General features: G+C 35.4%; 1 protein-coding gene across 1 annotated transcript in view; it reads right to left on the reverse strand.

Moving 5' to 3' along the window:
• The window catches only part of LOC121326461 (parafibromin), a 117,544-nt gene that overhangs the window by 60,552 nt on the left and 33,794 nt on the right, over positions 1–23,198 (reverse strand). The window contains exon 10 of the mRNA XM_041269735.1: positions 7,343–7,407. Coding sequence (XP_041125669.1) covers positions 7,343–7,407 — 65 coding nt within the window. The remainder of the gene's footprint in view (positions 1–7,342; positions 7,408–23,198) is intronic.

The following is a 23,198-nucleotide window of genomic DNA, read 5'->3' on the forward strand; positions in this document are numbered from 1 at the left end:
GCCTTGTAACAATGATTAATCGTACTGCTTGAAATTTTTTAAGTAAACAAATAGTGCAACACCAAATATTATAGATAACTTTGCACTCATCAGCACTATTTCATTTAACCTTGTGACAGCAGGTAAAGTTTTTATTTGTTTAATAGTTTTTGCTTCACACAGTCCCACCCAGTCAGAGACTCAGAAAGCCAATCAGCTGCTGTTTAGGTCTGAGTGATTGATGGAAACGATCCTCGCAGGCATGTGTGTGCTTTTGGTAAAAACTAAGTAACACTATTCAATTAATTTAGCCACAGTTGGCACAATTCACTTTACTGATTACATTGCCGTTTCGAGAGGTGAGTTACAAAACCTGACTTTCCGTAAAAGTGTCCCGAGATTCTGGAGCCTGTTGCCAACCCTACTCTCAGATCAGGTGACACAGGTTGAAACATCATTAAAAAAATAGTGGGTTACAGCAAAGAAGCAGCTCTCCTTTCTTGCAAAGGTAAAGTAAAGGGTTCTGTATTTTGTCGTTTCTGTTGTGGTGGAGTGGGCTAGCGGTAAATTGTGTACGTTTCAAACAGAAATCTTATTCAGGGATATATTTCCATTCAGTAATAAAAATACTATTAACTAAAAGGCTCAAAACTATAGATTGTGCACATCTTGTAAGTAGCTGCCAGTCTGTTTTTCATTCAACAGTTTCCTTCAGTGGTATATCTTGACAATGGTGTACCGAGACATCCCTAAAATAGTATGCAATTCAATAACATGATTCAGCAGGTTTCATTCGACTATGAAGCAAAATTAAATAAAATTTAATAAGGTGATACAAATCTTTTGGCCATAGCTTCAGTGTCTGGTTTTGAGAAACTGGAAAATTGGCAACCCTATAATAATGCCAAAAATAACGCTTTTTCATAACCACATTACGTTATACGCCTGATATACACTGTTAATATCCAAGAAATGTTTTAAAACGCAGTCTTCGCTAGTACACCAAGATCAAAATCTCTTCCTCCTCTGTCAGATTATTTGTTTCTCCCCCACACTCCCACTCCCTTCAAACATGGATAAGAAAAGTTTGCCGCGTGTGCTGCCTGCGTTCAGTTTGTAAACAAAGTCAGTCTGCTGATGTCATGTCCTAAACGAGCCCCGTGGCAATTTTGTTTCACGATTCAGAGTGAACAGAGTAAAAACAACAATATATTTGTGTGTTTTTTACTGGTATTTAATATTGACATTTTTCTCGCTTTTGTTATTTATCATCTCTGGATCTTTTACATGACATTGATCCGCGTGTGATTAAATACAACCTTTACAGTAAATACAAGAAAATATGGTTTAACTACTATCTATATTATATATTATCATAAACCATAGATATGATTGTGTGTGTATTTTGGTGCATTTATGCGTATCTCAGTTATTTGTAATAGCATACTGAAAACCCCAAACCTAATTTAAATAGATCTGATTAACTCATTTGGTCTCATACAGAAATACCATGGTTGTTTTGTTGCGTATGAATAACGTTTGTTAATATTGAAATGGTGGATGTGAGGTCATAGTTCGTCCTCAAATGCGAAAAACAAAGACTCAAACTCCTGGCTCTGCATACAGCTGTTCCAATGGACCAGGGCAGTTTCCTCCAAAATGAAAAAAGCAAAGGAAGTCAAAAGGATGGGATTTTTTTTCCTTCCTCCAGATGTAAAGACTGGCATGTTGACTTGCTCTGTATGCAGTCAATGATTTCTTAACAGCACAGTTCTGTTTGAACACCCCTTCGCATTAATGAACGAAACAGAAGCCGAAACGTTTTATATTGATAAATTATTACTTACATTTAATTTAATAATGAATGGTAATTTTTTAAATATAAGTAGGCATTATATATCTTATAATATATATATATATATATATATATATATATATATCTGACTTTGAATCTGCATCACTAAATATAAAAAAGTAAATGACCAGCATTGTTACTTGAAAGATTTATAACTGTGCTGATGTGTCCTCTCAAACGCTAGTGACTTGCAAGCGGTTTATATTTTTGCAACAAAGCCCCTTCTTCGTTGAACAATTATAATAATAATGGAAGGATAATATTTTGTGTATTTCTTTGTTTCGTTCTAAACAGTCTTTCTTTTAACTACCACTCAACGCTAAACACTCAATATTATAAATATGATTTAGTGTTTAGCGTTCACCGTTCAGTGGTGAGGCAAAAGAAAGATAACTAGAATGAAGCAGACAGCGATAGACAAAATGTTTTCATTTAAAAGACTGCAACACAGAAGATTCTGATGGATAGAAAATTTCATGTGTGCAGACAGAAGTGATGCAATATCTTTCAGAAAAGTTTAGCAGGAGAGACACTGACCCTTTAACATGGTGGAAGGCAAATCAGGAACGACTCCCTTACCTGTCAAAACTGGCAACAGTGTATCTTACAATACCAGCAACACCAACTCCCTCTGAGCGTTTGTTTTCAGTAGCAGGCTCTATAGTCTCAAGGAAGAGGGCAAGCCTAACCCCAGAACATGTTGATATGCTGGTGTAATTGCACTCAAATACTATGGACTGGCAAAAATGCAACTTTGTATTGCCTTGTGACCGACTAAGAGACAACATATAATGCATGTCTTTAGTCTCCTCAACAAATGATTATTTAAAAGGTTCTTAAGATTCCTCAACAAAACAGGTTATTTGTTTAAAAAGTACACCCCGCTGCAAAATGAAAGAGATAAGTTAGACTTTTATTCATAGCATTCCATTGTTAGAAAAATAAATAAAACAAAAAGCAATTAACATACATAGTTGTTTTTATGTCTTATGAAGTGGTCAACTTTAAAATAAATCGTTTCTGCTTGCAAAATACGCTGAGTATTCTTTATTTAGTAAACTCTTTTAGATACTTTAGAAATTGTATTTTTTTGTTGCTGAAATAGAAAAGCAAAGCAAGTGCAATCATCTCAAGACATACATAGAACTGGCTAAATACAAATCTGTTAAAAGGTTCAACTTGCTAGCTATTGAGTGATGCATGGTATTTATCCAAATAACCGATTAATGAAAGCAACAACAGATTGATTAATCAACTGCATTAATAATCGTTTCATGAAGCACTAGGGTGTGTGTGTGTTACTTCATAGTAAACAATACAGGCCTATCAGCAGTTTTGGAATCTTATGATTGAGCTGGAATGCACATGCAGTTATCATCTGTTTAGCGTGAATCATGGATGCAGAAGCAGGTCCACCCAAAAAGAGAAAAAAAAATGTAATTCTTCCACAGTGGGAAAATTACTGTTTGTTTACAAATTAAAAGACAAGCGTATTTGCCTGATTTGTGATACACGAGTTGCAACTGGGAAAAAAAAAAAAATCATTTTTTGAGGCAGTACATAAAAATTTTGAAAAAACATTTCTGCAGAAAGCAACCTCAAATCAAAAAAGTGAACTAAAGCTGACTGCAGAAACAGCAGTCATTTTTTACCAAACCAGTGAAAAATGCAAATGCTGCATCAGAAACCTATTTATAAGTTGCTAACTTTCTAGCAAAAAACAAGACAGCATTTACAGACTGTGCATTGGTAAAGGACGCAACGACTGTCATGGCGGAATCGTTATTCAAAGATTTAAAAAACAACGTCAGAAATAAATGTCTGCCATAACAGACGTACAGCTGGGAGCTAACACTGTAGCAAGGAGAGTATGGACATTATCTGAACATGTCTGTGAACAGTCAGACTGGGATTTATGTTGTGGTCAGTGGTTTTCAATAGTGTTATGAATCTGTTGACTCGAGCGACAGTGCTCAGCTGGCTGTATTTCTGCAAATGGTGTTTGAGGACTTTAGCGTGAAAGAATAGTTTTTGACATTACTGTAATTAAAAGCTAAAACCAGAAATGGCAGATATCTATAATGGGGTTAACTATTTATCTAGAAACAACATACTGCTCGAAAAGCTTGTGTCAGTAACAACGGATGGAGCCCCCGCAATGACTGGATGTCATGTGGGCTTCATTGCATGTTGCCAGACCCCATTTCCTCAACTATCACTGTATAAAAATTTAGACATAATGATTAGTGCTGTGAAAGCTTTCAAATTAAAGATTCTTGGGATGCAACAGCTGCAGAAGAAAAAAATCCAACATTTTCCAGTTGTGCAAGAAACGTTGGAGGGAAATGAAGCCGCTGCCAAACTTCGGAAATAATTTGATGGTCAATTTCATGATTCTCAGCAACTGGAAGCTTGTGTAATGTTTGCTTTGAATCCCCTTATGGATGTGGATGTAAGTGACATTTCTGAACAAGTGGGTCATTGTTTAATCTGGATTGTGTTGAACTGAAAAATGGAGATTCTTAATCTTAAAATGATTAAATGTACTGTATTTCCAGCAAACAAAATACAAAACAATGACACATTTCGACTAGAGAATTGGACAATAGTTGGGGGGAGGGGAGGAGGGGTGGTACTGCAATCAACCAACACAGGCAAATGTTTGCAAAAAAAGAGTAGGCTATTCCAAATGTGTTGGCTACAGAACTAGAAGTGGTTATGAAAGGAAATGGGTGTCCCTTTATGATTTATGGTATAAAATGTTGCCCAATACAAGTACCAGTACCTAAGAACAGTAATTAATCAAGCTGAGCTATATTCTCCCTGGGAGTAAACTATAAGGATTGTGCAGAGGGGGTCACTGAACACCATCACATCACGTAAAATGTGCAGTTATCAATCACTTGCCCACATTTTCAGTAAATTACAGTGGGAGCAGCATGCTCTTAACCTTGCACCACAGATTATTGCATGCTGCCTGTTGTGACGGCGTTGCCTGGCAGCAACTGTGTATTTTCTGAAAAACTTTGATTCAGCAGCACTTGGTTGTTTTTGCTTTTTGTTCAGGACATGTTACAATATGAAGTGACACATAAATGGATAAATAGGAGAATATCCTTAGTACTAATGTCACCTGTGTTCCTAATACACAATATCATTGCAGGATGTTTCAGAGCATATTTGCAGTGTATCATAAAAAAGTAAATAAAAATGGTCTGCTATAATGTAATACTATTAGTATTTTTTGAGATTTGTATTTTTGGATGTTCACATCAAAGTCAAAGGTCAAACACTAAGGAGTAACCACCTCTATGTGTTTTAGAATAACCATGCAATTTCCAATAATATGACACCTATCAAATCTGTAGCACAAACCATTTCTGAGCAAAAGATTGAAAAACATTTTGACCCATTGACCTGATTAGTTTAAAAACAAACTTATTTTGCTTGAAGCAACCATAAGAACCACGTTTGGTGTAAATTAAAGATGGTAGGTAGAGTGTTACCTGTTGGGTGATTTGACAGAACGACCCATGCATAAAAAACAACATCTGCTATTTCCAATTAAAACTAAAACATAAGAAAAGGGGATTCTAGCATGATGTGGCCAGATTACTAAAGAGTTGAATGCAGAACTGTGTGGTCACCTCTGATATTAAATAACACCGTGTAACAATTTTTATTTATTTATTTATTTTTTTGTTCCTGGGTAGTAAGTGTTATTTCCTAATTGCTTATGCCTCAAAAGTATAGAAAATGGCTATTATTCCCCACAAACTTTGCTTTTGTGACCAGGACAGTGATGTTTCAAAATATCACTATTTCCAATGGGAAAACGGGCAAATGTGTGTCTTTTCGTTCACATAAAGTCAGAAAAAAACATATGAATGTATTCATACTAGAGTAATACAAAAATGACTACAAAAGATTTAGAAGCGAGTAGTTTTTCGAGATTTATACTGTATTTATAAGGCATAAGCAATTAGGAAATAACACTTACTACCCAGGAACAAAAATTGTGTTACATAGTGTAATCAACGGTTACAAACAAGGTCCAAGATAAAAAGGAAATGAGTATGTCATGTACCATTTGGAAACCCAGATCCTTCTTGTTGAAAACTACAATAAAACTGCCTAGATATATGATTAAAAAATGAGCTTCCAAGTCTGTGGCAGAAAAAAATCTTCTATCTTATGTCCATTCTATTGTCACGTCTTAGCAAAGCACAAAAGCTACTTTAGCAGAGAGCTTCCTACTTTAGCAGAGATCCTTAACATGGTTGCTTGGACATTTGACAGCATGTTATTCAATTCACAAAGTGCAATCACAAAAGGCCATGATTGCCAACTGGACAAATGAGCAATCTGTGTCTTTATATATATTAAAAAAAAATTTTTTAAAAAAAAAGCCTTTTTTTGTTTGTTTTATTCATTACAAAATAACAAGTACCAACTCTTTAAATGTTGCTTGCTAATGGTTGTTCCGTGACATATCCACACCTGCAGAAGACGGAATAAAATCTACTCCACAGGTTCCAGAAGTGACTATGCTGGAGCACTGTCTGGCTTTCATTACTGTACTTGGACTATATACAATTACCTGGGTTGGTAGATACTAGAGCTGTCCTAGATCTTTCAAGAAAATAAAAAACAAATTAAATAAAAGAATACAGTACACTTGTTTCAGGTTCAGTGACTAAGAAGTGTGCTGCATTAGAAAGAATACAGTTTGATCAGTATGGCACTGCTTCAGTGTGGATACAGAGTTATAAGGCTCACTTTAGTGCTTATATGAATAAAACAAAAGCATTAAGGAAAGGGACATTTGCCCAAAACTGCTACTTAAAGCAGTAACCTTCCACTGCATTTGCCCTTGGCTTAGCCTAAACAGATGAAGGGTGTATATATTAGAATGACTCAAAGAATGTGTAGGGTATATTTACTCAAGATCCATAAATGATGAAGTGTTTAAGACCCAAAAACTTACACAAAATAGAATGAAAAAGAATAGGTATGTTCTGAAATAAAACAGACATTACAAAAGTCTCAAGCCGTTCCAGTTCATCTCAACCAGGGCTTGTGGAATTCACAAATGGTCCTTAATGCCATTACATGCAATTAAAATTGCTATCTGTATATTTCTACATTGAGTGACATGGCTACATGGTATACAACCCAAGTGGGTGGATAAAGTGGTATGAACTTTGTATAACAACATTATAAGATGATTTGACTGCATACCCAAAATAAATATAACTTCCATGGGAATATATGTGAAACCCTGATTACCTCTGGAGATACTGCAGCAATACCAGAGCTTGTTTAGAATGCACTTTACAGTACTAAGCCTTTTGCACTGGCTGTGGCCCAACACAAACTACACAACCAGCTTTCTGCAAGTAGTTTAAATGGTGAAAAAAGATCTGCTCAGTTTTAAATTTAAGAAAATCGTTTTGGAAGGTTTTCGGAAAAATAGCAGCAGCTGTTAAAATCATAAGAGCCACTTACCGTCACTGACTTCAAGGTCATGCCGTGGTAAGTACCCATGGTGTCAATCTTGAAACCCTCCGTTTCTGAAAAGCACAAAGGTTAAACTTAATATCCTATAGTACAAGGGTTTCCAGACTTTTTCACTTGAGGCCCACCGGTTCAGCTGCATTAGGCACACTCCTTAGGAAAATGTCAAATTATTTTTTGTATATGTTTAAACCTGTAACAGTATAAATAACCCTAAATCTAAACTGTCCTTTATTCATTCGAATAAATATTGTGAAAGATGTAATTTGCATAGACTATGCACCTAGTGAAATGTTTTTTAAACATTTTAATTTTAGCAAATGAAATAAATTGCAAAAGCAAAAACGTTTTAATCAAACCTTTAAATTAGGGAACTTTGTAAAAAAAATAAAATAAAATAAATAAATCAGGTTGATTAATAACTTGCTTTAGTTAATACTGAAAAATATTTCAAAGTACTTTAAAAGTATTTTAAATGTTAACAGCTAATTAGTCACAGGCATCAATTGAATTTTTAAAGTTAGTATGAAAAGTTTCTACAAAAGAAAAAACCCATTCCAGCACCTCAAAACAGCCCATGGTACAAATACATTCAAACTCCTGTAACTGCCTTTTTTAGGCAGCAGACCAGTTTGGGAACCCCTGCTTTAGTAAACATTAATGGTATCTAAACATATGGAACAGAGTTGAAATAGGACACTTGGACATACTACAAGCTGTAATAAAAGGGTCAATAGGATGCAAAAGAAGCTACTAATGCAAGATATTTATAAAACACTATTTATTTATGTTTTAATTACCAATTTTGATGCACACATTTACAGCCTATAGAATATCAATCATGTAACAATTACATTTGTTTTATTGAATGGAAATTATTGGATTCCAGGGGTGGGTTGATTATTTAAATTTCCAGCTAAAGTATGCATTCTTTCAAAAGAGAAGATACGTTTTCAATCTATTAATTACACATGGACTTTATCAAAAAATAAAATATTCAACGTGTGTTGCATCAACATGCATTTTTAACATAGTAAATACGTAAATAAAAACACACTGTACAAATTAAATGACAAAAATACTTTCTTTCAATGTTTTAGCTACAGCTGCTCTCATAAACCCTGATTAGCACTAATCCTGGACTAAGGTAGTCCAGGATTAGTGCTAATCTATGGAGCACCATTTGTGCCAAAAATATTAATCAATTAATTTGTAAATTAATTCAGAAATTAATTTGGCAATTAATCAATTAATTCATCAATTCACGCAGAAATTCATAAATTAGTCAATTCGTTCATACAAACGGCTTGACGGGCTTCTGGGTGAATCGATTGCTCCATGATTGACCTGCAAATTAATTATCAATCTCGCACTGTGCCAAAAAAGCAACCAATGAGAATCCAGTCTCAAGCAAAACTGCTTCAGCCAATAACCCTAGTTTACTAGAAAAAGGCACTTCAATCACCTTAGGCACCGGCAAAAAACAAAAAACAAACCAAAAAAACACACTTTTTACTTTGATGGTGTATACTGAAGCCCTGAACTGCATGCAGATAGAGTAAAAAAAAAAAAAAAGACAGAACACACAGAACAGCTGCAACTACTGCCTTTAAATCATCGCCAAAACTACGATAATGATTCTACAGATGTTTACTGCATAGGGTAAATGGATATACATTTTTTTTTTTTTTCTTGAATAGAGTTACGTATAGTATTACAGGAGGCTGTGTGGTTAAAGAAACGGGCTTGTAACCAGGAGGTCCCTGGTTCAAATCCCAGCTCAGCCACTGACTCATTGTGTGACCCTGAGCAAGTCACTTAACCTGTACTCCAGGTTAACTCTGTTACAGTATTTACAGTATAATTGTAAATCTCGAAAAACTACTCACTTCTATCTTTTGTAGTCATCTTTGTATTACTTTAGTATAAATACATGTTAATTTGGATTCATATGTTGTTTTTTTCTGACTTTATGTGAACGGAAAGACACACATTTGCCCATTTTCCCATTGGAAATAGTGATATTTTGAAATATCTCTGTCCTGGTCACAAAAGCAAAGTTTGTGGGGAATAATAGCCATGTTCTATACTTTTGAGGCATAAGCAATTAGGAAATAACACTTACTACCCAGGAACAAAAAAAAAAAAAAAAAAAAATTTGTTACACAGTGTTATTCCTGGCCCCAGTCAGCCTGGGCCACACCAAAAACAACAAACAGTCTTGCACATTTACACAGCAGCTTTTCTGACTCATTGCATTATGGGGGAAATGGGAGCCACAACCTTACAGAGTTATAACTGATTCCACACTGTAATGGGTCACGTTATAACAGGGTAGCACTGTAATAACAACATCAACAATAATGATGATAATAACATGAAATCCATCAAGACCTTTCCATAGGTGTTACCACAATATATATATTCTGTGTCTGACTTATTTTTTTCATCTGTGATTCAGGGCTTTGGCATGAACCAAAGTAAACTTTTTTTTTGCTAGAGGCTGAGGTAATTAAAATGCCTTCTCTAGTAAGCTGCAAAGTTAATAGCTGAAGCAACCTAGTTTTACTTGAGACTGGAATCTCACTGGTTGCAATTTGAGTACCTGCTCGAATTGACTCGAAATGGTTATACCTTTTCAGCACAGTGCAGTAAGATTGACAATTGGCCGTTCATCTTTCAATTAATTCATTCGCAGGTCAATCGTGGTGCAATCGATTCACCCAGAAGCCATCAAGCCTTTCGTATGGATGAATTCACCAATTCATTTCTGAACTGACGGACAAACTGACAAACCATTTTATTAATTTCTGCACAAATTGATTGATGAATAGTTTTGGCACAAATGGCGCTCCCTACTAATCATTATGTGAAATTAACCATTTCTTTCATTAGAACAAAACAATAACAAAGTTTTATGCAAATCTTTCATGTAGCTGGTTGGAGGCTAGGCTAATTAAGTTGCCCATAAAGCAGTCTAAAATAGCCAAGGATGGAATATGTCCATTTAAAAAGGGGTTTGAAATGAACCCTTTAACCCTCTTTCTTAAGGAGAATACATACTGCCAAACATTTTTAAAAATGCCTAATGAGGTTTCTTCAATTCACTTTTTTCCCCATTTCAGTGGCTCCCTGAATCATTATTTCCTTTGCAAATGCTACACTGACTTTGCATTAAGTCTTTCTTTTGTCTATAGGCAAACCAGTTTCTAAATAAAACGACTGCAAATACTTCCATAGTGGCTACAGAGAACATCTCGCTTTACACTCCTGTGCCAATGTCTGTTGGGGAATAACTGAACACAGGGTCTGGTGTAGAACAAATATTTAACAGATATGCATGATTCCCATAATTGTGTGTGTGTATGTGTGTAATATATATATATATATATATATATATATATATATATATATATATATATATATATATATATATAATATATACACACACACACACACACACACATACATACATATATACATATATATATACATACATATATATATATATATATACGGCTGCAGTGTAGAGTCTCCGGTTTGCATAATTGAATTGCAATGCAAATGCTCCTCCCCCTCTCCTCTCCTTGGCTGTATTGACTGATGGATGTTATAGGAATCTGTGTACACTTCATTGAGCTAATGACTGCATTTGTCACAAATCCGCCCACACACACACTACCATGGTCACTGTCATTTATCCTCTGAAATGTACAAGCAACAAAAAGGAAACTAGTGCTTTATGCTGCTTATTACACCATTAGTACCTAATCTGTCTTTCACTGTCAAAGAAGGTTCGGTATCAAAATAGGTCTGCATAAATGGTAGACTCATCATTTTGACCACAAATGTTCCCAAATTCCATTACAACCTGTTAAAAAAAAAAAAAAAAAAAAAAAAAAAAAAAAAATTATCAGAACACAATGTATAACCAGGTGCTTTGATGACATTCAAATTGCTTACGTCTGTATTGGGGATATTAACTTGCAATGAGGCCTAACAGCATTAAAGGTCAGATTATTCCCTAGCTCATTACCCAGTAGCTACTATGATCACAATGTTATCCTAGGTTTCACTGTGTTATCCTTAGTAACACTTAACCGGCTCCTATTTTCAACTCATTATATTTGGCATAAATAATGTAAATTATGTATTTAACAATTACGTTTTATTATTCATTTTACAGAGCTTCAGACCAGTGATAATCATCCTCTGCAACTTGATACTGGTTAAGTCCTTGCATGTACATTTCACCTGACATTACTCTTCATAGACCACTAAGAAAGAACAGCACTACACAGATGATCACTGCAATGGCAGAGTGCTTGGTTATAGCATCCTTGAGCATGTACATATACTGTAGTCAACAGCATGAAGCGAATATTTGATGCTCAGCCAACTGAATTAAGACAATAACCCGGTTTACCGTCCAACACCCAAAAATTTAGCAAGCCAATTACCTCTTATGGAATACTTACTAGGTGAGAGGTCAATGTCAAGCACATTTAGTGTGCCTGTTTTATATAACCCTGCAACAAGTCACTACCTCAAATGTTAGTTTGTTTTGGGAGCGATACAAAACCAATACTGTACATCCGTTAAAAAAACAAAGCACAAAGTTAATAGAATAAACTTCCCAGGTTCTCAGTCTGTTTCCAGTGTTTCAAGTATTAGGAATCTACCTGGAGGCTCATGAACACCCTAAACCAGGAGTACGAGGCTTAGGTGAATAGAGACAGGAAACTGAACAGTTTTTTTTTTTTTTTTTTTTTTTTTTTTTTTATCTATGCCAAAAAAATTGAAAAAAAAATGGTTTTGGAAAACTACAATATCAACAGCAAAGGAGTTGTGAGAATTATGTTGATTGATTTATATATATTAAACATGAGGCAGGACATCTAGATTATAGATCAGTATCAACTTCAAATCAATATTGTGATTGTGCTGTTAGAAACAGAGGTATTATTTCATTTAGAGTTGACAACTTGTTTTATATTATTTTCTCTACCCTACTTTAGGATGGCAGCAAAACCATGAATAGGGTAAATTCAAGACAGAAATCACTGCAATTAAATACAACCAGCCACAGAGAAAAGGATGAAAAAATAAAATAAAAATAACAGTGACAAGCAAGAAGCAGTCTTGCAAGTGTTGTCATTTATTTTGCAGAGATCAGCAACATTTGCTTGCTCACAAACCAGGAATTCATTTATTCTTCGTGCCATGCTGCACAATTTCTGCATCTGCGAGATAGATAACTGCTGTTGACTTCATGCAATAATAATTTCTCCCCAGTCGCACTGACTGCAGTTTTTCTGGTAAGTGTAGGACATTGCAAATTACAATTTATTTTAAAAAGGTGACCTGTAATGTTTGGACAAAGAGACATACATGTGCTAGCTTTATGATTCTGCAGTAATCCTACCTACAGTTTGAGATCTGTTATTAATCATTTAAAAATTTTTAAAAAATGTGGTGTGAGAGAGAGAGAGAGAGAGAGAGAGAGAGAGAGAGAGAGAGGGGGGAGATAGGGGGGTTGGTGGTGGTCAATCAGTCTCATCTTCCAAACCATCAAGTCATTTCTGCTTTTCTCTGCCTCAAACTAACATTATTTATTCCCAAATGCTCTTTGCATAAATAAATACTTTAGGTAATGCTCATAGTACAATAAGAAATGTTACAAATTATTGAATTGGTTTACAAAGGCTCTGGGCTTTTTACAATGTGCAAGTACCTTTAAAATCATGTGTGAAAACATAAATTCAGCTCATTATAAAATGCATAATTGTGCATTACAAATGTTCACTATCATAAAATGACAAACAAAACGGTGAACTAATGTTATTGTACTTCTTTAAAAGGTCTGTTTTTGTGTTCTCATGGCAACTTGTACCCAAAAGACTGTGTGCTGCATTTTGCTGTGCTGTGGGTGGCTTTCTTCTCAAAAGCTAGACCCATGGGACCAAGAAAACACAAGCTGGATCCACTGACAATTTTAATTGTGGCTGACCAGATTACTCATCTGTTGTATTCTGATATTCAAATTTAGGTTACTTTTCTTAAATAAACACAGGACCTGCTCCAACACCAGCATGCAAAATTGCCACTGCTGCAAGAATGCTTATATGCTTCTAATTCCTTAAAAATGTACCTGGCATGTCATTTTTCATGCAGAATACAATTACTCAAACCAGCTGCCTCCTCCATTGACAGACACACTTTTACCCAGAAGAGAAATACCAAGAGATACCAATCTGTGCGCCTTTCAAAACTGCACGCGACGCGTACAACTCTAATGCAAGAGCACGATGGGTTAGATTTATGGAATTGTTTTATTTGCTACAGCAACATTAATTGAGTATTACACATCTGACGAAGGAATATAAATATGTGGTCTGATTTTGATGATAAGGCAAACCTTGAACACTAGCGCAAAACTAATGTTGATGAAAAAAACAGCACGTGTATACAATAATTTAAAAGTAAATGTCACAATACGAAAAACAGGAGACATCTACAGTATTTGGGGAGAAAGTCCTAGCAAGTTCGTAAATAAACACACATCAAAAAGATATGTGCCATTAGTCTTCCATTATCCCACTACATAAAAAAGGGTGACTGATTGGAATACTTTTTATTTATTTTATTTGTTTTTTGACTGATCACCTAGGAAACATGATCGTCTGCTTGTAAACATCAGCAATGTGAGAGTTAATTCTAGAAATGGTCAGTATGATGATTCACTGCTAAATACTTATTGACCATTGCTATGCCATTACATTTTATACATCTTGTTTTCTTACTTTATGCATTTTATTTAGTTAATTTAACACTGTATACAATTGTTTTACCATGAAATATTTTAGTTGATGCATTTTAATTTAGCAAACATTGTTTAATTTAAAATAAAGCTATACCGTAAACCACATCTTCCTAGTGTTACCACTATGATGCATGGAAAATCAATTGTAAATATGGTATTAGCATAAACAAATCACAGAAAAATACATTTGTTTATTCCATGTCATTGGCTGCAGTAGCTCTAATATGGTCTCAGTGATTAAATATTGTGTTCCACTACCAGTAGCTCTCGCATGCTTTTCAGGTAGCCTGTATACTTCAGTATTATTAAAATTTTAGTGGTGTTCTGCTGTGCTCTGGCAACATACAAAAGCATGGAACTATGTGCTCAATAAGTGCATGTACACCTGTGGTTGTTGTGCATTCATGGGGAAACGTGTCAAATTTGAAACACATAAACACATTCCGCACATCCCTCAAGAATGTCAATGGCAGCACGTTATATTCTGACAACTACTATACTGAAGACAGACAGTAAAATAGTAAGTGCATATTCAAATGCAAAAACTAAATTATTTACAGAAATTGTTTAATACCAGGTGTAATACCGTTCACAGAGGCATGTTTATAACCTGGGCAGGCTTTTATTTTTCACGGTAACACACAGTGTATATGCAGCAATACAAATAAACAAAATCAAAATAACACCTGTCCACTTGGGCCCTAGCTCACTTCTTGATCCCTGTAAGCCCCGTACAAGTAAAAATTACCGCAATGTAGTAAAAATACTGCAGTCCAAAAAACCATCCTACTGCAGAACAAAACAAAAATAGGTCCAGTCTCGGATATTCCTAAGTGGCACAGGTTTCTGCCACACTCTTTCAGCAGTGAACTCCACACAAGTAAGTACTGGTTTTAAAGGTGCATTTATAAACCAAACCCAGGACTGGGCTGTAATGTTACTTTGTTCCCTTCTAGGTGTTTCAGGTATTTCTCCAGTATATCCCCCAGCCTTCCCACTGCCAAGTCACCTGACTTTTCATTTCCTCTCGGATTCTTGGAGTTCTCCCTGATATTTTTTCTGTGCATCACTACATGTATACACATACATACATACATTATATTATATATATATATATATATATATATATATATATATATATATATATATATATATATATATATATATATATTTTTTTTTTTTTGGAATTTCTATGGCTACGGTACACACACAAATACACTGCACACACTCATCGCAGCGTCTATTTATGTATCAGCTTTCATAACACAGCTGTACATTTATGGAGTCTAATTGTTGTCTATCATGGCTTCAAAATGTGTAGACCTTTCTATAGCCGATGAAGTTTGGATTCTGGAGGCACTATGTGAACCCGGTGCTAAACATGTACAGGTAGCAGAAGAGTTTGGCATCTCAACCTGTCGTATCCCGCACTTTGAAATTGGCTATGAAGCTGCACGCAAAATTGACAGTGATTTACAGCTGGAGGTGGCAAATCGTTAAAAAAAAAATAAAAATAAATATATACTTCTTTTAAATGTATTAAATGCAAGTACTGTACACCAAGTGTGTTTACCGTTGGTAAGGATATTGATAGTACATCGCTGTAGTACTGTGTACAATACAGTACTATGTATATTTTTTGATTTTAAAACATCCGTGTAGCAACTAAACAGTTGTTTGTTCTGACATTTGGTGTTTTCATGTTTCTTTTTTTAACACTAATGACGTGTATTTCAGCATGCCGTTTCTACAACTGTAGTATGCATATATATATATATATATATATATACACACACACACACACACACACACACACACACACACACACACACACACTTTAAAATATAGCTTTTTCGCTTTACAACACCGTTCGATTAATAACTTTTGCTGGGAACCGAGAGGTTGCTAATACGAGTCATCGAATGAATGAATGAAAAGATACAGATATACCTATATTAGGGCGGTCACACAATTAAATCTTAATTGGTTAATTTATGGGCATTAGTCGATTAAAAATGGGTAGATAAATTGTTAGATTAATCTGTGCACACTACTTCAGAATCATGAAAAACTAATAAAGCCTGGTTCATAAAGTACTTCTGTTGTAGATCAGGGGTCGGCAACCTCAACGTAACCAGGGGCCACTTTGGCGGCCCACAAAGCTGCTTGTGGGCCGCCACCAACAAAACTGAATAATTATTAACTCAATTGTTAGGTTGTAATACCTACACAATATACCTACGCAGGTTTACTCTATTCCCATTTAACATTACATGTGGTTATTAAATTGTACATTTTGCTCCCAGCAAGGGAAAAAAAAAACACATTTATCTAACAAACTAAAACAAACAATTTATTTTATTTAGTCAACTTCAGCTCTGTCGTTCTGCTGGCTCAGCACTTCGCACAGTTACTGCATAAGCACTGATTACGTACTTCCACGTGATGTTGACTGCGTGTCCTGGAACTGTTCCCTAGACTGCGTGCGGTGTGAGAAAATCACTCCAGCAGCAACAATAACACAGAAGCTGGCTGCGCAAGTATCAAGGCGGCGGATCTAATTAATGGTCTTTTTTTTGTTTTGTTTTTTTTTTTTTTTTTTTAAATGCAATACATTGCTAAAGAAACTCAGAGGGGCCGCCACTTACCGACCCGTTGTAGATGAATGTGATACGCAGAGCCACATACTTTCCGCAAATAACGCGAAATGTAAATATAAAAAGAAATTTTAAAAAAATTATAAAAACAGTGACATTTTTTAATTGGGAGGTTTATACAGAAATACTTTAAATAATTTGTAATCGCAGTTGTCAAGGCTCAGCCGTTACCACAGACATGGTCTGAAGGGAAACAGAAGCTCTGACTAACACTTGCGCACATGTATGATTTGGAGAGAGTCGTTTGACAGAGAAGAGACGTTTGTTTCTAAAATGCCTAAACCGCGCATAGCAATTAAACACCACTTAATTTGAGTATGAGGGGGTGTATGCAGCTGATCGTGACAAAATAATGATGTGCAGATTTTGCAACTGTCGCCTGGAATGGGAGTCCAAAGATACCGTTGTTAAGCATCATTAGCAATTTATTGCTTTTGGGGGAAATACAGCTTGTTTGTTTGTAATGTATTTTGCATTTGTATGCTAATTCTTTGTTTTATTTCAAGTGGTGCAAATGTTACACTGGCACAAATGCTGTTTTGGTTTTGAACGGATTTTAGAAGAATCGTTCAAGCAGCCCAGCAAAATCCTCAGATTACTAAAAAAGATACCGGAAGCCCCATGATTTCTTCAACCAAATTTTATGGTCAGACGAATCCAAAATAGAACTTTTCACCAAAAAAGCAAATATATGTTTGGAGGAACAGAGAAGAACAATTTCATGAAAAGTTATTATGCCCAGTGTTAAACATGTTGGAGGCTGTGTGATGGTAGGGCTCGTTTTTCTTCCTCCAGCACTGGCAACCTTTGTACACTAACGATCAACGAATGTTGCAAAATATCATGACATTTTGCTCTCTCATTTGTTACCCACTGCAAGAAGGCTTAACGGATGGAAGTTTGTATTCCAGTAGGATAATTACCCTAAGTACTCTGTGAAGTCTACAAAGGAATTTCTGAAAAAAAAGAAAGACTGCAGGTTATGGATTGTCAATCTCAGTCACCAGACTTGAATCCCATCAAGATGTTGTGGATTGACTTGAAGGCTGTTGTTGCAAAAAGGAAACCAGAGTTCATTGCAGAACTCAAAGCTGTACGTGTTAAAGAATGGGCAAAAATATCTCTGTAAAGATGCCATGAACTGGTTTCAAAATACAAAAAAAAAAAAAAAAAAAAAAAAAGGAAAGGAAAAAGGAAAGGTAAAAGGAAGCCAAGGGAGGGAACACAAAATACTAATGGAAATACCCAAATACTTTTGTCAAAGTATGAAATTAGTTTTTACATGTTATGTAATAATCTGTTTTGTTATTAAACTAAAATCTCTACTTCAATTGATATCTTTCAATAGAACAATTAAATTCTAGAAATCACTTTGTGGTTTTTCTAATTTTTTTCTTTTCTTAGCTGCTCGTGACAAAGATGTCTTGTGGCGACGTCAGGCCAGGAAATTAATACAGACAGTAAGGACTGCGAGGTATGGACGAAAGGCACTGTTGACAGGATTTATTGTAAAATAAAGTCTAAAACAAAACAGAAATAAAAAAGTGCAGTGGCCGAAACAAACACACTAAACAAACACTAACCAAACAAGTATTGTGCTGGTCCAAATCCAGCACGAGTAGCAATTGTTATATTTTTAGTTCGTTTCACTCACGTCTCCCCAGTTTCCACTCTGAACACTCTTCATGTCACCCATGACCACTATTAGGGATGGGCATTTGGAATTATTTCACTATTCGAGTACCCTCATATTATTATCGAGTACTCATAAGTAGTCTTATTAACCATGAGATTGTAATGGCTAAGGTTTGCCATTTCATACATGAGTCAACAATGAAAACGAGTGCAATATGAATTATTAAACATGAGAAAGGAGGATCACTTCGTGTCCTTCTAAGTAACCAGGCTACATTTAGCCTTTTGCACAATTAAACTGTTTTTACTGAAGCTGTCAAAAGTTAACATAAATAAGTTATTTCAATAATTGAAATCTGAGCTAAATAAATACTTACTGCTTAGCCAGGACACTGTTTTTGGTGTACTTTTTTTCGTTGATTTTCCACCATTGCAATGGGTTTTGATCGGGTGGGATGCATGGCTCGGCAAAATATTGCTCAATCTCTTTTCGATCCGCGTCGGAGTCGGCAATGCAATAATCCTCCCCAAAGAGTGGGTGCGTTCACTGAGATCTTTCTGCGCAGATTCTGTGCAGAATCTGACCAATTTGTGTGTCATTGTGGCTTGTCGCTTCTATCTGGGCATCAGCTCTGGTGGTGTTCGGTTCAGCAGCCCTGACGTGCATCACTTGGATGCTTAGGCAGCGTGCTGGCTCCACAATACGGAGACGCTTATGCCTGGGATCTATAGCAGAGGCACTGCACATGTGAGTCATTAATTTGTTCAAAACATTTCCATACGTCGCTAGGCCTACGTCCGGTTGACATTCTGCCTGTAGTGAACCACGTGATTTCAGCATTAGCTAAAACAGTCCCTTCCCCAACTCTGAATAACTTGCCGTTGCAAAAACTGCATTAAAAAATGTATTGTTAATGTAAGCATTTCAAATTTCATGGTCTCTCTTTGTATTTCACAATACCACATTGACATCAATGTGGCATTGTTTTTTTTGTGTTTTACTTTTACGAAGTTTATGAGATTAATCCAGCATATTGTTGTAAATCTAGAAAAACATAAAAACAAAATACGATTACTTCATATATTAACGAATACTAACGTCCTTGGCGACTACTCAGTATTTGAGTACTTGTGCCCATCCCTACTCTTTGTACACCTGTGGCTGGGGCCTTAATAATAACTGAATCATTTATTCAATTCACGGCTCCAACCACATACCCATGTGTTTTTGCAGGGAGGATTAACTGTCTCCCTGTCACCCACTATTCCACACACACATATCCCCGTGCTCACAAACTTTTTTAATCTGCACATGAAGTCACTGTGCAATCCCCTTGCCTAAATACAAATATACATTTTAAATACCACCAATACACACACACATATATATAATTTTACATATATATATATACACACACACACATACACACACACACAGTGCCGTGAAAAAGTATTTGCCCTGTCTGATTTTCTGCATTTTTGCATATTTCTGACACTGAATGTTATCAGACCTTCAACCAAAATCTAATATTAGATATGAGTGAACAAATAACACAAGTGAACAAATAACACAAAATTGTGATGCTTATTTCATTTATTTATTAAAGAAAGTTATGCAACATCCAATACCCCCGTGTGAAAAAGTAATCGGCCCCTTAGACTCAATAACTGGTTACGCCACCTTTAGCAGCATTAACTGTAACCAAACGCTTCCTGTAGTTATTGATCAATTTCTTACAGCGCCGTGGAGGAATTTTGGCCCACTCCTTCATGCAGAACTGCTTCGACTCAGTGACATTTGTGTGTTTTCGTGCATAAACTGCTCGTTTCAGGTCCTGCCACAACATCTCAATGGGGCTTAGGTCTGGCCTTTGACTAGGTCATTCCAAATCTTTGAATTTCTTGTTCTTTAACCATTCTGATGTAGACTTGCTTATTTGTTTCGGATCATTGTCTTGCTGCATGACCCAGCTACGCTTCAGCTTTAGCTCACGGACGGATGGCCTGACATTCTCCTGGAGAATTCATGGTTCCTTCAATGATGGCAAGTTGTCCAGGTCCTGATGCAGCAAAACATCACCAAACCACGACGCAACCACCACCATGCTTGACCGTTGGTATGAGGTTCTTACTGTGGAATGCACTGTTTGGTTTTCGCCAGACATGATGGGGCCTATATGTTGGCCAAAAAGTTCCACTTTTAACTCAACGGTCCAAAGAACATTGTTCTAGAACTCCTGAGGATCATCCAGGTGCTTTTTGGCAAACTTGAGACAAGCATTCACGTTACTCTTACTGAGCAGTGGTTTCCGCCTTGCTACTCTGCCATGAATCTTATTTTTGCCCAGTGTCTTTCTGATGGTGGAGTCATGAAGACTGACCTCAGCCGAGGTGAGAGAGGCCTGCAGATCGTTGGATGTTGTTGTAGGGTTCTTTGTGACTTCCTGGACGATTTTACACCTTGCTCTTGGAGAAATTTTAGCAGGACGGCCACTTCAGGGAAGATTCACTACTGTCCCAAACTTTCTCCATTTGGACAATATGGCTCTGACTGTGGTGTGGTGGAACCCCAGAGCCTTAGAAACGGCTTTGTAACCCTTTCCAGACTGATAGGCATCAACAACTTTTTTTCCAGAGGTCTTCAGGAATTTCTTTTAATCGTGGCATGATGTGCCTCTAGAACCTGTGTGCTGACAACTTCACTCTGACAGTAAGGGAAAAAGTTAGTCAGATTTATATTGCGCAGGGCTGGCCAAGTCAGACCTGATTGTTAACCAAAGTATTCAATCAGCTGACCCTAATTATCCCTTTAATTGGGTTGAGTTAACTAGGGGGGCAATAACTTTTTCACACCTGAAGATTGCATGTTTGATTACCTTGCACACCAAACAAATGAAAGAAGCACCAAACTTTTGTCATTTTTTTCTGTCAGACTCCTTCTATATATTACTACAACCCACAAAAAAGATCTAACCAAATTCAATGTGAAAAATGTGCAAAAATGGAGAATATCAGACATGGGGCAAATACTTTTTCATGGCACTGTGTGTGTGTGTATATATATATATATATATATATATATATATATATATATATATATATATATATATATATATATATACACATGTATATATATATATATATATATATATCTATATATATATATATATATATATATATATATATATATATATATATATATATATATATGTATATGTTATATATATATATATGTATATATGTACCATATACATACTATATATGTATATTATATATATATATATATATATAATATATATATATATATATATATATATACATACATACATACATACATACATACACACACAGTACTTTGCAAAAGTTTTAGGCAGGTGTGAAAAAATGCTATAAAGTAAATATGCTTTCAAAAATAGACATGTTAATAGTTTATATTTATCAATTAACAAAATGCAAAGTGATCGAACAGAAGAAAAATCTACATCAAATCTTTTGATTTGACTTTTGACAGTAAACTGTCTTCAGCAACCTCACCTTGTTGGCTGAGTTTGGCTGATCCTCACCCAGTTTTATTCCTACTACACAGCTGTTTCTGTTTCAGTTAATGATTGTGTTTCGACCTACATATTGAATTGATGATCATTAGCACCTGTTTGGTATAAATGTTTAATCATACACCTGACTATATGCCTACAAAATCCCTGACTTTGTGCAAGTGTACCTAGAAGAATTGATGATGTTTTGAAGGCAAAGGGTGGTCACACCAAATATGGATTTGATGTAATTTTTCTTTTGTTCACTCACTTTGCATTTTGTTAATTGATAAATATAAACTATTAGCATGTCTATTTTTGAAAGCATTCTTACTTTACAGCATTTTTTCACACCTGCCTAAAACTTTTGCACAGTACTGTGTATATATATATATATATATATATATATATATATATATATATATATATATATATATATTTTTTTTTTTTTTTTTACATAAATTTTTTTTAACATAAATCATAAAAGATTACCTCACCTGGGATCGTCGCGCGCACTTTGTAAGCTTTCAGAAAATTTAAATTTTGGACTGCCCCTTAATGGAGAGAATATGCATAGTAGTTTCAATTGAATTGCATTTATCAAACCAGCATTCCAATTTTAAAATGTGTCACAATAATTCAAGGCAGGTAAGCATATTTCAGGACCAACATAAACTAATCAACCAGGCATTTCTCAAGAATTTAGAGAAGTACAGTGCCCTTCAGTCTTGAATATAAATTAAAACTGCAAAGCAAATTTATCTACAAGAGCGAGTCAAGACTGCTTTCACTATTTCTCAAAAGAATGGTTTAATTAAAACTTGCACATATCATTCCCTAAATGCGAGATAGACATATATTTATTTTCTCCTTGATATTTACTCATGCGTAACATGTCATTTGGAATGCAAATTCACTGAGACTGGAGTTTTTGTTTTTAATATAAGAAAAACAATGATCTACTGAATTACAGATGAAGCTGCCCATCCCACCCCACAATACAATTTACAGGACACTTATATTTGGACACACAGTGCAACTGTAGTATTTCTGGTCAGACCCAACTAAACATACATAAAACTGGAAACCAGCAGCGCTAAATGTATTTGCAAATTAAAAAACAAAAACATTAAGGCTAAGGCAATACATCGTATCGTTTGACAACTATCAACAGTCAAGACTGTGGATTGTTTTTGTGT

Source organism: Polyodon spathula, chromosome 14 (assembly GCF_017654505.1).
Source record: "Polyodon spathula isolate WHYD16114869_AA chromosome 14, ASM1765450v1, whole genome shotgun sequence".
In the NCBI taxonomy this organism is placed as follows: domain Eukaryota; kingdom Metazoa; phylum Chordata; class Actinopteri; order Acipenseriformes; family Polyodontidae; genus Polyodon; species Polyodon spathula.